At 37.4% G+C, this 14,740-nt stretch overlaps 2 protein-coding genes across 2 annotated transcripts; both read left to right on the top strand.

Moving 5' to 3' along the window:
• Positions 1 to 1,846: 1,846 nt before the first annotated feature.
• LOC121376376 (ras-related protein Rab-9A-like) lies at positions 1,847 to 2,733 on the top strand. The gene has a single exon (XM_041504221.1). It carries the CDS (start codon positions 1,855 to 1,857, stop codon positions 2,455 to 2,457), a length of 603 nt encoding a protein of 200 aa, XP_041360155.1. The 5' UTR covers positions 1,847 to 1,854; the 3' UTR covers positions 2,458 to 2,733.
• Positions 2,734 to 10,800: 8,067 nt separating this feature from the next.
• Positions 10,801 to 13,403, top strand: LOC121375327 (ras-related protein Rab-9A-like). The gene is made up of 2 exons (XM_041502729.1): positions 10,801 to 11,249; positions 11,391 to 13,403. The coding sequence occupies exon 2, from the start codon at positions 11,402 to 11,404 to the stop codon at positions 12,008 to 12,010; it is 609 nt and encodes a 202-aa protein (XP_041358663.1). The 5' UTR covers positions 10,801 to 11,249; positions 11,391 to 11,401; the 3' UTR covers positions 12,011 to 13,403.
• Positions 13,404 to 14,740: the final 1,337 nt, after the last annotated feature.

The following is a 14,740-nucleotide window of genomic DNA, read 5'->3' on the forward strand; positions in this document are numbered from 1 at the left end:
AATTAATTCATAATGTAATAAAATGTTGCTGTCTCCAACCTTGATATATACTGTATATATGTATACGCACGCACACACACACACACACACACACACACATATATATATATATATATATATATATATATATATATATATATATATATATATATATATATATATATATATGTATGTATGTATGTATGTATGTATGTATACACTAAGATGTTGTATTATGTGGACATGTAGATATGTTAATTATAGACCTGCGTATTGAACTCTGTGATAACCACTGATAACAGTATCTATAGGACTGGACATTACACTTATGCAACTTGTAGAGCATCGTCAGTTTGAAGAAGGAAATGTTTTATTTAACGACGCACTCAACACATTTTATGTACGTCGGCCATTTTATTTATATGGCGTCGGACATATGGTTAAGGACCACACACATTGAGAGAGAAACCCCGCTCTGGCCACTTCATGGGCTACTCTTTTCGATTAGCAGCAAGGGATCTTTTATATGCACCATTCCATAGACAGGATATCACATATCACGGCCTTTGGTGTACCAGTCGTGGCAGGAGTGAGAAATAGCCCAATAGGTCCACTAACGAGAATCGATCCCAAACCGACCGCGCATCAAGCGAACCCTTTACCACTGGGCCACGTTTCGCCCCCGTCGGTTGGAGGTACATGTAACTTCATTCTGATTAAAACCGCTGACTTCTGTTTTAGAGGTTGGTGCATTCTTCAGTTGAGTATGAAAAGTATTTTGAGATTCCACAAACAGTTGTATTGTGACGGGTCTTGGCATATTGGTGGGGTGGGGTGGGGGGTGGGGATATCTCTATCGGAAGATTAATAAACGAAAGTTCTGTAATGTTACATTTCATTTTGTACAACCATGTGGCATTTAATATAGCATTGTGTTAAGACACTAACTCTCTTAACCTGTTATGTCTTTTTTCTGTCCCAAATGTTTAATATGAATAGCGACTTTTTTCTGTACTAATCAATACGTTTCATGTTTCGTATAACATTAAAACAGTTTGTAACAAGATTGTTTAACAGGGATGGAATTTTAGAAAATGAGTGATAGCCTAGAAATAAATGTGACTATTACTTTTAACTCAACTGGTCAGTGTTATTAGTACAGAATGCAGTTTATTCCACATTTCAAAGTGACATGCAGTGAAGATTTTTAGGTTGTATTGTCAGTAACGTGTATGGAAAGAAGAGAAATGTTTTATTAAACGCACCCCCCCCCCCCCCCCCCCCCCCCCCCCCCCCCCCCCCCTGTATTTTGAGATTCTACAAACACCAGGATGCTCAGAAACACACTGGATTTGTCAAAAATTATAATTTAAGTAATCAGTTATATAATGGCGGTTCATAGGCGTGTTGGCGAGGGGATCCCAATGACATTCATTCACTTAACTATTTGTGTATTTTTCATATAATAGCGGTTTTTGTTTTATGTTCTATCGGGCTGTAACAAAGGAATGTTTATTCAGTGATATCAAATATTATTTCATCTTGGAAAATGAGTGATAGCCTTGAAACTAACGTGACAATTATTTGTAACTCAACTAATCACTGTCACGAGCAGCAAGGGGTCTTTTATATGCCACAGTTGTGGTCAACTGACTGGAACGAGAAATAGCCTAATTGGCCACCGACGGGGATAGACCCTAGACCGATCGTGCATCACTCTGCAGGTATGAAATATACACTGTACGTTCCTCTTCAGCTAACGCTTGCCACCTTAAGTCAATTTGAAAAGTTTTAGACAATGAATAATAGCTGAAATTAACATTAAAATTAATTGGTTGGTATTTATTTTCATTTTTGTTTACAGGTTAAAATCGTATGATGAAGTCCAAACTGCTCAAAATTGTTGTTCTGGGCGATCCAGCAGTCGGCAAAAGTTCTCTAATAAATCGATTCGTTCACAACACCTTCTCTGCGCGGTTGAGTTACACAATAGGAGTGGCGTTTCTGAACAAAGACACAGTAATTTCCGAAGACCATTACACGATGCAGATTTGGGACACGGCAGGTCAGGAGAGATTCAAAAGCTTGAGGACGCCATTCTATCGCGGAGCAGACTGCTGCCTCGTAACATACGCACTAGACGATCTACAGAGTTTTAAAAATCTTTCCATGTGGAAAAAAGAATTTTTGTATTATGCCGATATACAGGAAGGAAGCACATTTCCGTTTGTTCTCATCGGAAACAAAGTTGACGTTGACAAACGCTGCGAGGAGGATGCCAAAAGCTGGTGTGCGGCAAATGGAAACATGCCGTATTTCGAAACAAGTGCCAAAGATTCTCTAAATGTTGATCGGGCGTTCAAGGCTGCTGTGCAACGATTGCTCGAGTTGGAAGATCAAATTGATATACGGCCGTCTCGTGGTAATACTGTTAACCTCCGGAAAAAATCCAAAACAAGTTCAGGCTGTTGTGCGTGATGGCCTGGCTTTTTAGTAATTTTATTTTATTTACCATGAAAAAAATAAGAAGAAAATAAAAAACGAAGAAGAAAACATTATACAACATTGTTAAACATTCAAGATATATGTTATCAGCAACTATAAGTTGTTTGGAGGAGTTCTGTTTTCAAATATGTCTTCTTCATATTTTTCATATTGAGAGCATCATATATACAGATCCCTGTGTATTTTTGTGATGTCACTGAAAGTATATGATTTTCTTTGGATGTGTGGAATAAATGACTCTTGACAGTTGATTCAAGCTTGTATACATTCATTATTTGTTGCTTTCACGTTGTTTCACATGGCTATGTGTAATGACATAATGTTATCGCAAATTACCTTTAAGTCATGCTTTGATTTTCCAGATTTCGATGATGGATATTTTGTTATTGTTGTACAGATACTATGTTACATGAAGTAAACTTGAAGGAAGAAATAAAAGCAAAATCCCTTTGGTATCAAAGCTGGGATTTTCAAAATCATTGCAGCTTTGTTAGTAGTATGTATCTATAGTCCATCCCATCCTCCTGCAAAATTTTTGGAAATACAAATATATTATTTTTGTGTGCAGTTTAGAAATCAGTCGACTCAGAAATAAATAACTTGTAGTAAATTCCATAGCATGAAAAAAAGTGTTCCCTGTCTGAAGGACTATAAGTAAGAGATGAATCATTAATAAATTTCGCGAATTCCTGTTTGAATTGAGGGGTTTTTCTGAGAATATTTTCCCCTCACGTGGCCCAGTATAAAGTCTATGTAAACAGATTGTAGTGTAGGTAGTACTAAACCAAATAACTTCCAGCTGGGTCAAAGTTCGAGGTGCACCCAACTTTTTATAGAGAAGTGAACACCACAAGTCCTGTGATTGGTAATAAATGTGAGTGTTTTGGTTGTTAAAAAAAAAGAGAGAGAAAAAAGAAGAAGTTTCATCTGGGCAAAAAATGTATGCAATTTTATTTCATCTAGGCCCACTGTGTCAAATAAAAGTACTCGAATTTTGTGCGGAACTAGGGTAGTCATAGACACAACCCGTTTTCTCAGAAATGAGCAGCTTGACCCACAATCTTTTTTCTGATTCACTTTAAGGGTGAGGAGTGGTTGTATTTATATCTGTGACGATTATGTCAATTAATACGCTTCAGGTAGGAGTTTTAGCCACATATGTTACTATTGTCGTCTATGGGATTTGATTTGGTGGTATCCCTGTAAAGGGACTATCCCACGTTGGCTGTCATTGTGTCGTGTGTATGATCAACAGATCTTCTTTAATAACTAAAAATATACATTGAAAAACAAATTCCTGTTTAGAATATCAGTATCTGTATAAACAAGGTGTTGTCCTAATGTTCATAGTAATCTAAACCAGATTTTACCTTCCAATAATTTCATATTGAATTAAAAATATATATATTACAAAGTAAAATGAAAAGACTGCTATGGACCTTACTACATGACAGCAAACATATTGGTTATACAGATACCGATATTCAAAATAAAATTTATAAATATGTAATATTAATCACCAAAAGGCGCTGTTATGCTAGGATGACACTACCAACTGCCAGCAGAAAGTTTGCCAACTGAGTTGCGTTGTCATTTTCCCGACTTAAACGGGTGCGCTCAGATTAACAACTAATGGGTTATATACGACGAGAATTGAGTTGTAAGAACGCGCAGTCGTAGAAGCCGTGACAGCATAAAGTTAGCCACCGTTTTGCTGGCAGTTGGTAGTCCAAGACTAGCATTAGCCAGAACCATTTTACAATGGCTGTACACTCAGGACAATCCCTTTAAGTCTTCAGTTTGGATTGTTATAGTTTTATAACCACAAAAAAGGAAAGGGATATTTTTTGGACAATACCTCGGGAAATGTTACCACATATTTCCTACGAATAAAGCAGAAAGATTTTTTATATGCACTTTACCATAGACCGAACCATATATACAATGACATTTGATCACTAGATGTGCACATCATTAGGTATCTGGTTGGGATGAGTAGGGGGAATGAGGCCAGAGGATCCTACGATGTAAGCACGCCAGGCGAGAGCTCTAGCCTTTGGACTAAATCTTGTCCCACTAGGATCATTAAATTCAGCATGTATCATACAGTATATTATTCTTGATACTATGTTTTTCTTCTTTAAAAAAAAGTAGATTCTAGGTATTTTTTAAACGGATATAATAAGCATACCCCCCCCCCCCCCCCCACCCCCCCCCCCCCCCACCCGCCCCTCTTGTTGCCGATTCCGGTCGGGCTGCTGGTGCTCCTTTCCCTTGGTGGCCTTCTCCCACCCACCCAACCCTTTCCCGTCCTGGACGGAGGAGCCGGCACCTGCGCCCATGACAGACGTGCGCTACAACAGTTTGCTGTGAATATGCACCTAAGGCCCTCTGACCCGATAATAAAACCAATAGAAAATTCATGGCGGCTTGCTTGCATGTTACTAGCTAGAAAACGTAGATATCACGAACGCAGGACAGTGTGTGTTGTCAGGGTGGTATTTGAAAACATTGCTGTTGTACTGCCCCAGACTATATTTGCGACAATGCTGTAATATTAGGTACCCAAACTTGTTTTCAAATTGGATAACTCTTTCACGGTAAAACGCAGAACTGAGTACATACGTGTTATTCTGTCATTCTAAAAACGGCACTAATACACACTGTTCAATAAAGTGTACAGTTATATATTTACCCTATAGGTCTGATACACGTATACATACCATTGTACAATGGAATTATTTATGTATTATTTTACAGATTTATGTTTGTACGTTACATTGTAACATTGGTTAATTAGGCCTATTAAGTTACAACATGAATGCATCGATGCTTCAAGGGTGTGAACTCTCAACCAATCCTCAAATATTATAGCTGAGTTCTTCTTTTTTTTCTCTCTTTTTTTTAACTCTTTGCTAGAGAAAAAGTGCAGGTTCAAAAATCTAGTTAAAAACCATTGTTAAACCACAAAATTGAAACAGTCTAAGTGTCAGTAAATTGAATTTATACGTTTCAAAGAAACAGGGGCAAGAGTTCCGCGAAATTCAATAACACATCTTACCGCAAAATAGATTGTTATGAACAGGGGCGTAGCGTGATCTGGACCTGGGGGGGGGGGTGTCGAATATGAACCAAGTGGACCTTTTTCTATTTTGTTTTTGCACCACCAGAAACTCCACATGTATAAACCTGTATGTTTTAGTTCTGAAAGCGGCGGGGGGGGGGGGGGGGGGGGGGGGTGGGGGGGTCCGCCCGGACCCCCCGAACCCCCCTAGCTTACGTCCCTGATGAACCTAAGCTTTAGTTATACAATACAACACTCTGCCTTTCTGAATCATCCAATTAACATTGGGACGTTCCAGTAGATGCATCATTTAGAAAAGCAATAAGAAAAGAAAAATAAGAAAGAAAAAAAATAGTACCTAAAGCTTTCGCCACTGAACATTTTGTATAAGTGATTCTGGCATATAGTCATTGAGTAATCGTGGAACATTTTTCCATCAGAAGCAAGGGTTCTTTTATATTCACTTTCTCACAGACAACAAATGACATGCCATGGCCTTTGATATATCAGTCGTGGGCCACAGGTTTGGACGACAGATAACCCAATCAGAGAATGAGTCAACCAAGTGGACTGGATTCTATGGCCATAGCCCCTAAGGCGAGCGCTCTACCGACTGAGTTTAATCCCGTTTCATTGTAGCTGGTTGAATAAACAAGCCTCTGATAACTCAAAATGTGTGTAAATATATTGGGGGCGAGACGCAGATTGGGCGAGACGTAGCCCAGTGGTAAAGCGTTCTCCTGATGCGCGGTCGGTTTGGGTATGCCCCCCTTCCCATTCCCCCACACAGTGCTGGAGCAAATCCACAAATTCCGGAAGAAAACAAAAATACAGATTTTCAGCAAAATGAACTGGCCTGGAAACATTTCACCATGTATTTCCATCCTTGTATTCACATATTGGTTGTAACCCATGTAAAATACAACCCTATATAGCTGTTTGGCAATAACACCAACATGAATAAATGTGGTTATCCCGATTCGGGAAAAAAATCTGCCTGCTCTCCTACACACATGGGAGCCTGTACGTAATATTTGGTTAGGCTGTTTAGTAAAACATTTGTTTTATTTAACGACGCCACTAGAGCACATTGTTTTGTTTTTTTATCTTATCATCGGCTATTGGACGTCAAACATATGGTCATTCTGACACTGGTTTTTAGAGGAAACTCGCTGTCGCCACATAGGCTACTCTTTTTATCTTTTGTTTGCGAGGATAGCACAACATGGCCTTTGTTCGTTATGGATCACTGGTCAGTAGTGGTTTACACCTACTCTTTTAGCCGACAGAGCACTCACTCAGGGTTTGGAGTCGGTATCTGGATTAAAAATTGCCTCGACTGGGATTACCTACCAGCCTGTAGACAGATGGCCTAACCACGACGCCACTGGACCGGTGGGCTGTTAGTAGGTCTGTCTATGCACCAGCATTATGGTAATAAAATGCTGCTGTCCCCAACCTTGTGGTTTACACACACACACCACACACACACACACACACACACACCACACACACACACACACACACACACACAGGACATACCACACACCAGTGCATATATATGCAAGTGGGTACAAATGGGTTTACCCCATTGAGCCTTGCGGAGCACTCACTCAGGGTTTGGAGTCGGTATCTACTTAAAAATCCCATGCCTCGACTGGGATCCGAACCCAGTACCTACCTCCCAGCCTCGGGAACACTACTGCCACCTCCACACCAGACATATCCGAGACCGGTACGGAACCGCCTACGTGAGGTAGGAATTCGCCATCTTAACACCACAACACGTCGACTCCGACTGCAGTGGTGCCAGATTCACTGAGACAGGTGGGCTGTTTAGTAGGTCTGCTGTCTATGCAACTTTGCATCAACAAAATAAAATGAATTTCATAATGTAATAAAATGCTGCTGTCCCCAACCTTGATATATACTGTACACACACACACACACACACACACACACACACACACACACACAGACCATATATACACACACACACCGGGACACATACTTCAATATATACAGTTGTATATATATATATATATATATATATATATATATATATCCCGTATTTATATACAGACACACACACACACACACACTAAGGTGGTGTATTCTGTGGATATGTAGATATGTTAATTATAGACCTGCGTATTGAACTCTGTGATAACCACTGATAACAGTATGTATAGGACTGGACATTATACTTATGCTACTTGTAGAGCATCATCAGTTGGAGGTACATGTAACCTGCTCACTTCTGTTTTAGAGGTTAGTACATTTACAGTTGAGTATGAAAAGTATTTTGAGATTCCACAAACACCAGGACGATCAGAAACACACTGGATTTGTCAAAATTAATACTTTAAAGGGACATACCCTAGTTTTTAAACACTAAAGTATATTTTTGACTATTATAGCCGTTTTTGACAACTGAAATAATACTTTACGTAGCTTTTATGGTTTAGATTATCAATTTGCGTACATTCAAAGTGTTTTTGGTCATCCTGGTGGTTTTAATATCACAAACTGCATTTCTCATATTTTTAAAAACGCACGTGCTTCCGAGAAAAACATTTATGGAGTCGAGTTTTAGTCCGTTTTTAGAGGGTATTTTGCCATTTCGAAGTTACAGAATCATGTTTCACTCAATTGTAACTTTATCCAAATGCGTTTCAGGTTTGTAGATTAATTAAACTTATTGTTAATTTTCACGGATTGAAACTAGGGTAATGTCCCTTTAAGTAAACAGTTGTATAGTGGCTGGTCTTGGCATATTGGCGTATCGGAAGATTAATAAACGAAACTTCTGTAATGTTACATTTCAATTTGTACAACCCTGTGGCATTTAATATAGTATTGTATTAAGATACTCTCTCTCTCTCTCTCTCTCTCTCTCTCTCTCTCTCTCTCTCTCTCTCTCTCTCTCTCTCTCTCTCTCTCTCTCTCTCTCTCTCTCTCTCTCTCTCTCAACCTGTTATGTATTGTGTCTGTCCCACATATTTAATATGCATAGCGACTGTTTTTCAGTACTAATCAATACATGCTTCATAATTTGTATAACATTAAAACAGTTTGTAACAAGATTGTTTAACAGAGATGTCATCAAATTTTGGAAAATGAGTGATGGCCTAGAAATAAATGTGACAGTTATTTTTAACTCTACTAATCAATGTCACGAGTACAGAATGCAGTTTATTCCATATTTCAATAATGGATATAATTTTTTTTTTTAAACCCCCAAAAAACCCCAACTAGTTTATAACGCCTCCAGAACCACTAACTATCTATACTTACACATTTGATACATAATATTTTTATTGGTGTATTTTAAGTAAGGGAGAGATTCAAAAGCTTGAGGACGCCGTTCTATCGCGGATCAGACTGGTCTCATAACGTACGCAGTGAACGATCTCATGGGCGTCAATCCGGCTTTAAAAAGGTGTGTGTGTGAGGGGGGGGGGGGGGGGGGGGTGTGTGCATTGTGTGTATGTTGTGTGTGTGTGTGTGTGTGTGATAAAGGAACGCGAATGAAAATCATAAAGCTACACATTAGTGGTAAACTTTTAATTCAAGAAAACAAATCCAAATTGCAAATCAAAACGTTGATGTCTGACAGTTTAACAAAATAGTTGTCTGTTTTAAAACCGACCAAAAACAGTACGTCGTGTGTTGCTTTTTTTTTTTTTTGCTGTTGTTGTTGTTGCTTTTGCTAAACGAAAAAGTGTGTGTGTGTGGGGGGGGGGGGGGGGGGGACATTTATATAGATCGTCCCTCGGCATTGAAAAGTGAGAGGGACGCGTCCCCCCTGTCCCCCACCGATCGACGCCCATGTACGATCTTCGCAGTTTTATAAGTCTTTCCATGTGGAAAACTCCCATCCCATATATATATATATATATATATATTACTAAGTAAAACGGCCTCAGTGGCGTCGTGGTTAGGCTATCGGTCTACAGGCTGGTAGGTACTGGGTTCGGATCCCAGTCGAGGCATGGGATTTTTAATCCAGATACCGACTCCAAACCCTGAGTGAGTGCTCCGCAAGGCGCAATGGGTAGGTGTAAACCACTTGCACCGACCAGTGGTCCATAACTGGTTCAGCAAATGCCATGGTTTGTGCTATCCTGCCTGTGGGAAGCGCAAATAAAAGATCCTCGCTGCTAATCGGAAAGAGTAGCCCATGTAGTGGCGACAGAGGGTTTCCTCTCAAAATCTGTGTGGTCCTTAACCATATGTCTGACGCCATATAACCGTAAATAAAATGTGTTGGGTGCGTCGTTAAATAAAACATTTCTTGCTTTCTTTTACTAAGTAAAATGAAAAGTGATTGTTACGAACATAAGCACACGATCGCAAATACATACGAAATACAAAAACTGAATTTTACTATGAGCAATCATTTATCATTACTGTACCATTAAAATATGTCTGTCTTAACCTAGTGACATGGTGAACTTGCCAGCCAAAGAGTAGAAAAAAAAATCGTCTTTTTTTCGTTCACAACCATTCTCCTATATTAAGACTTCAGTACAGTCAATCGTCCTATTGTAGGAAATCTGTCCATAAAGAAAGGGAATCCATCATCATTAATCCTATCTAACATATCCTAAGGTAACAGGGGACTCTTGAAAATTGATTTTTAAAATTTAATTTCTGCCCATCTAATGGAAAATAATAGCGGGTTTCCTCTCTAAGACTGTCAAAATTACCAATTGTTTGGCATCCAACAGCCGATGATTAATAAATCAGTGTGCTCTAGTGATGTCGCTAAACAAATTTAACTTCTTAACTTTAATAGACCTACATATTTATCTCTGTGATAACCACTGACAGCTGTATGTATAGGACTGGACATTACACTTAATGGTACATGTAATTGTAGCTCATAGTCTGTTGATTGTACGTGTATGCAACTTCCTCATTCCGATTAAAACCGCTGACTTCTGTTTCAGAGGTGGGTACATTTTCTAGTTTCGTATAAAATGAATTTTGAGATTCTACAAACACCAGAATGATCAAAAACACACTGGATTTGTCAAAAATGATAATTTAAGTAATCAGCTATATAATGGCGGATCATAGGCCTGTTGGCGAATGGATCCCAATGACATTCATTCACTTAACTATTTGTGTATTTTTCATATAATTGCGGTTTTTGTTTTATGTTCTATCAGGCTGTAACAAAGGAATATTTATTCAGTGATGTCAAATATTATTTCATCTTGGAAAATTAGTGATAGCCTTGAAACTAACGTGACAATTATTTTTGACTCAACTAATCACTGTCACGAGTACAGAATGCAGGTGTGGGTGTTTTTTTCTTCTTCATATTTCAAAGCGAAATGCAGTGAGTGCAAGATATCAGGTGGTATTGTCAGTAATGTGTATGGTAAAAAAAAAAAGAAGAGAGAAAATATTAATTTTAACGACACACTTAACGTGTTGTCTGCAGTTATACGACATCAAACATATGGTTAAGGACTACACAGATAATGAGAGATGAAACCCACTACCGCCACTCCATGGGCTGCTCTTTTCATTTAGCAGCAAGAGATCTTTTATATGCCACAAAGAGGATAGTACACACCACAGCCTTTGTTGTTGTACCATCAGTTGTGGTCAACTGACTGGAACGAGAAATAGCCTAATTGGTCACCGACGGGGATAGACCCTAGACCGATCGTGCATCACTCTGCAGGTATGAAATATACACTGTACGTTCCTCTTCAGCTAACGCTTGCCACCTTAAGTCAATTTGAAAACGTTTCAGACTGTGAATGGTAGCTGAAATTAACATTAAAATTAATTGGTTGGTATTTATTTTCATTTTTGTTTACAGGTTAAAATCGTATGATGAAGTCCAAACTGCTCAAAGTTGTTCTTCTGGGCGATTCAGCAGTCGGCAAAAGTTCTCTAATAAATCGATTCGCTCACAACACGTTCTCTGCGCAGTTGCCTTACACAGTAGGAGTGGAGTTTCTGAACAAAGATGTAGAGATTTCCGAAGACCATTACACGATGCAGATTTGGGACACGGCAGGCCAGGAGAGATTCAAAAGCTTGAGGACGCCATTCTATCGCGGAGCAGACTGCTGTCTCCTAACGTACGCAGTGAACGATCTTCGCAGTTTTAAGTGTCTTTCCATGTGGAAAAAAGAATTTTTGTATCATGCCGATATACAGAAAGAAAGCATGTTTCCGTTTGTTCTCATTGGAAATAAAATTGACGTTGAGAAACGCATCGTCTGCGAGGAGGCTGCCAAAAGCTGGTGTGCGGCAAATGGAAACATGCCGTATTTCGAAACAAGTGCCAAAGATTCTCTAAATGTTGATCGGGCGTTCAAGGCCGTTGTGCAACGATGGCTGGAGTTAGAAGACCAACTTGATATACAGCCGTTCCGTGGTAATACTCTTAACCTCTGGGAACAATCCAAATCAAGTTCAAGTTGTTGTGCGTAATGGCTTGGCTTGTTAACATTAAATTTTATTTACAATAATAAAAAACTAAAACATAATACATGTGTACAATATTGGTATACATTCAAGATAAGTTAACAGCAACTAATAATGTTGTTTGAAACGGGGTTTTTTTTAATTAAAAAAATTAACAATTTTCTTTTTCATTTTCAGAAGCAGCCTACACACATTTGTATTTCTGAAAATATGTCATCCTTTTCAGATTTGTGGACATACATACACACAGACAGACAAACTGTATAATATATACCTTTGATCTGTCATCATCATCATCATCATCATTTACATGTAAAATAACAGAATAATCACCAACATTCCCAAATTTGCCTCATGTAATTCGTTAGATATAGCAACAGGTTTGACTTCTCCAAGTCAAAGAAGAAAAGCAAAAAACTTATTCATTGTTTAAAATAATACCGGTAAAAAGAATGGCTCCTAATTTCTTAACTGATTGGATTCCACAAAGTGTAGAATAAAGAGTTAATACTAAAAAAAAATGTGGGTGAAAAACATATCAACCCCGTTTTCGAAAACAAGCTTATTAAAATCTTCATTTAAACTCTGAGTAACACCAACTGTAGATCTTACGTTTGGTGTGGGAAACGAAGAGAAAATATATTACCCTCAAGATTACAGCATGGGTGTAGCACCTTAAATACAACTCCTTACAGATGTGAGCCAACTACCAGTCATGCGTGTAACTGTGGATATTATACAGTAAACAGTATTCACAATTTCTTTCAATGTAAAAAAATATGATCAACAGAGGAAGGTTCTTTGTAACTCGTTACATGTAGAACCAATAAATTTATAACTGCTAAATAATAAAATAATTTTGTGGTGTCCAAAAATTTATAAAACAAACACATTATTTTCATAAAAAAAAAAAAAAAAAAAAATGTTTAATTGTTTTACTACATATGTAGTATGTACTATATTTGCTTCTTTTTAAGTATCTCTGGTTTCTTTTAGTCCTGTTGTATATAATACCCTCTATTCCTCAATTTGATTGTTATCCATATAAATTTGTATATAAATTTTGTATGTACATATATGTTTAAATTACTATTATAATTATGTAATTGTCACCATTATATTGTATGTATATATGAGAGGGCCTAGTAAGTTGGCAATCCTTTTGTTATTTATGCAATAAAATATGTTTTCAATAGAATTATTCACATTAATTTCTCTCATACACCATTCTTCAATATCCTTTGGCTGTACTTGCTAATCCAAATCACATTAACATTATTCTCAAACACTCAAACGTGAGGCACTAATGTTTTGTGTTACAAAGTATTCCAAACATGGAGACAAACCTGCATTAGTGATGATAACTGTTAATAAATATGACATGAGTTTATTAAATCTGTTCTTGTGTTTGTTATCTCACATCAGTAAATGTTATAATATGGTGAGGCATGATTTAACTTTAAAACAAGCTTGTTGTTATGTTAAAAACATATTTATCTATTCATTGTTTCTTTTTTTAATGACAGAAATATACTATCTAGAAATGATCAAAAACAAAATCATATACCAAGTTTAAACTTTTTATTTTAAAAATTCATCATTTATAATGGATGTAAAAATATAGACTAAAACATTACGTAAATAGAAGAAATAAAATAGTTATACGTAAAACAGTAAATGAAATAGTATCAGTGTTCTGTCCCATTTCATGCATAAAACAAACTGAAAATGTGTTAGTTAATAACATGCGCCATATACCCATTTTAGAGTGTGCACTAAATAGAAGAATGCCTAACTTACATGAAGTAGTTCATCAAACTGTTTGCACTGATCTAAAAACAGAACATTTTCAAGGAATTAAAATTTCAAAACATCAAAAACATGTTAAAATCTTTAAAGCCGCTGACCCTATTTTTTTAGAAAGTGTAAAATATTTTTGGCTACTATACATGTAGCTATTTTTACTGTCAACTAAAGACATTAATTACAAGTTTTTAGTCAATTTGTTAAACTCAATTACTGGTTTGTCGAACCGTCACTCAAAATAAATTTTATACAGAATTAAAAAGTTACCTATCTCTCCTACTTGGGTCACCAGCTTTATCTCTGTGTTCTGACAGTATTTTAAAACTTTATTGTCAACAAAGTCGATTGGTCAGTCCTTCTGGATACTAATGTAGTTCAAGTACAACATGAATCCCAAGGGAAGATCCAAGGGAGGAGACATGAGGGACTGCCACCCCCAACAAAAAATAAGGTGTCCCTTTTTTAACAGTTTGTTTACAATTTTCATTGAGGTGCCCTTTTCAGAGAGTTGGATCATGTACTCTTTTGCTCTTGGTCTCCTCCCTAAAATATTTTCTGGATACTCCCTTGAATCTATGTTACCTTGACACAGGCCAAGAAGTTGACACCAATCAGGCAAATGTTCTATGTGACTGTGCCACTGTGTTAGTTTGTGTGATTGTAACAATGGTTAAACAATACAGTAACACAGTAAAACAATAACATAAATACATGATTACTGCCCAGGTTTTAATGTAGCTATAGTCCGTCCCATCCTCCTACAAAAATGTTTTTGTAAATAATTTCAATTTGGGGTGACGTAATTAGAAAAGTAAAATTGTTTTGGAATAAGAAAAATACAATTTCTGTGTCCAATTTAGAAAACAATTTGCTCAGAAATAAATAATGTGTAGTGAACTCCATAGCATGAAACAAGGCGTTCCCCGTGGG

This window comes from Gigantopelta aegis, chromosome 6 (assembly GCF_016097555.1).
Source record: "Gigantopelta aegis isolate Gae_Host chromosome 6, Gae_host_genome, whole genome shotgun sequence".
Lineage (NCBI taxonomy): Eukaryota > Metazoa > Mollusca > Gastropoda > Neomphalida > Peltospiridae > Gigantopelta > Gigantopelta aegis.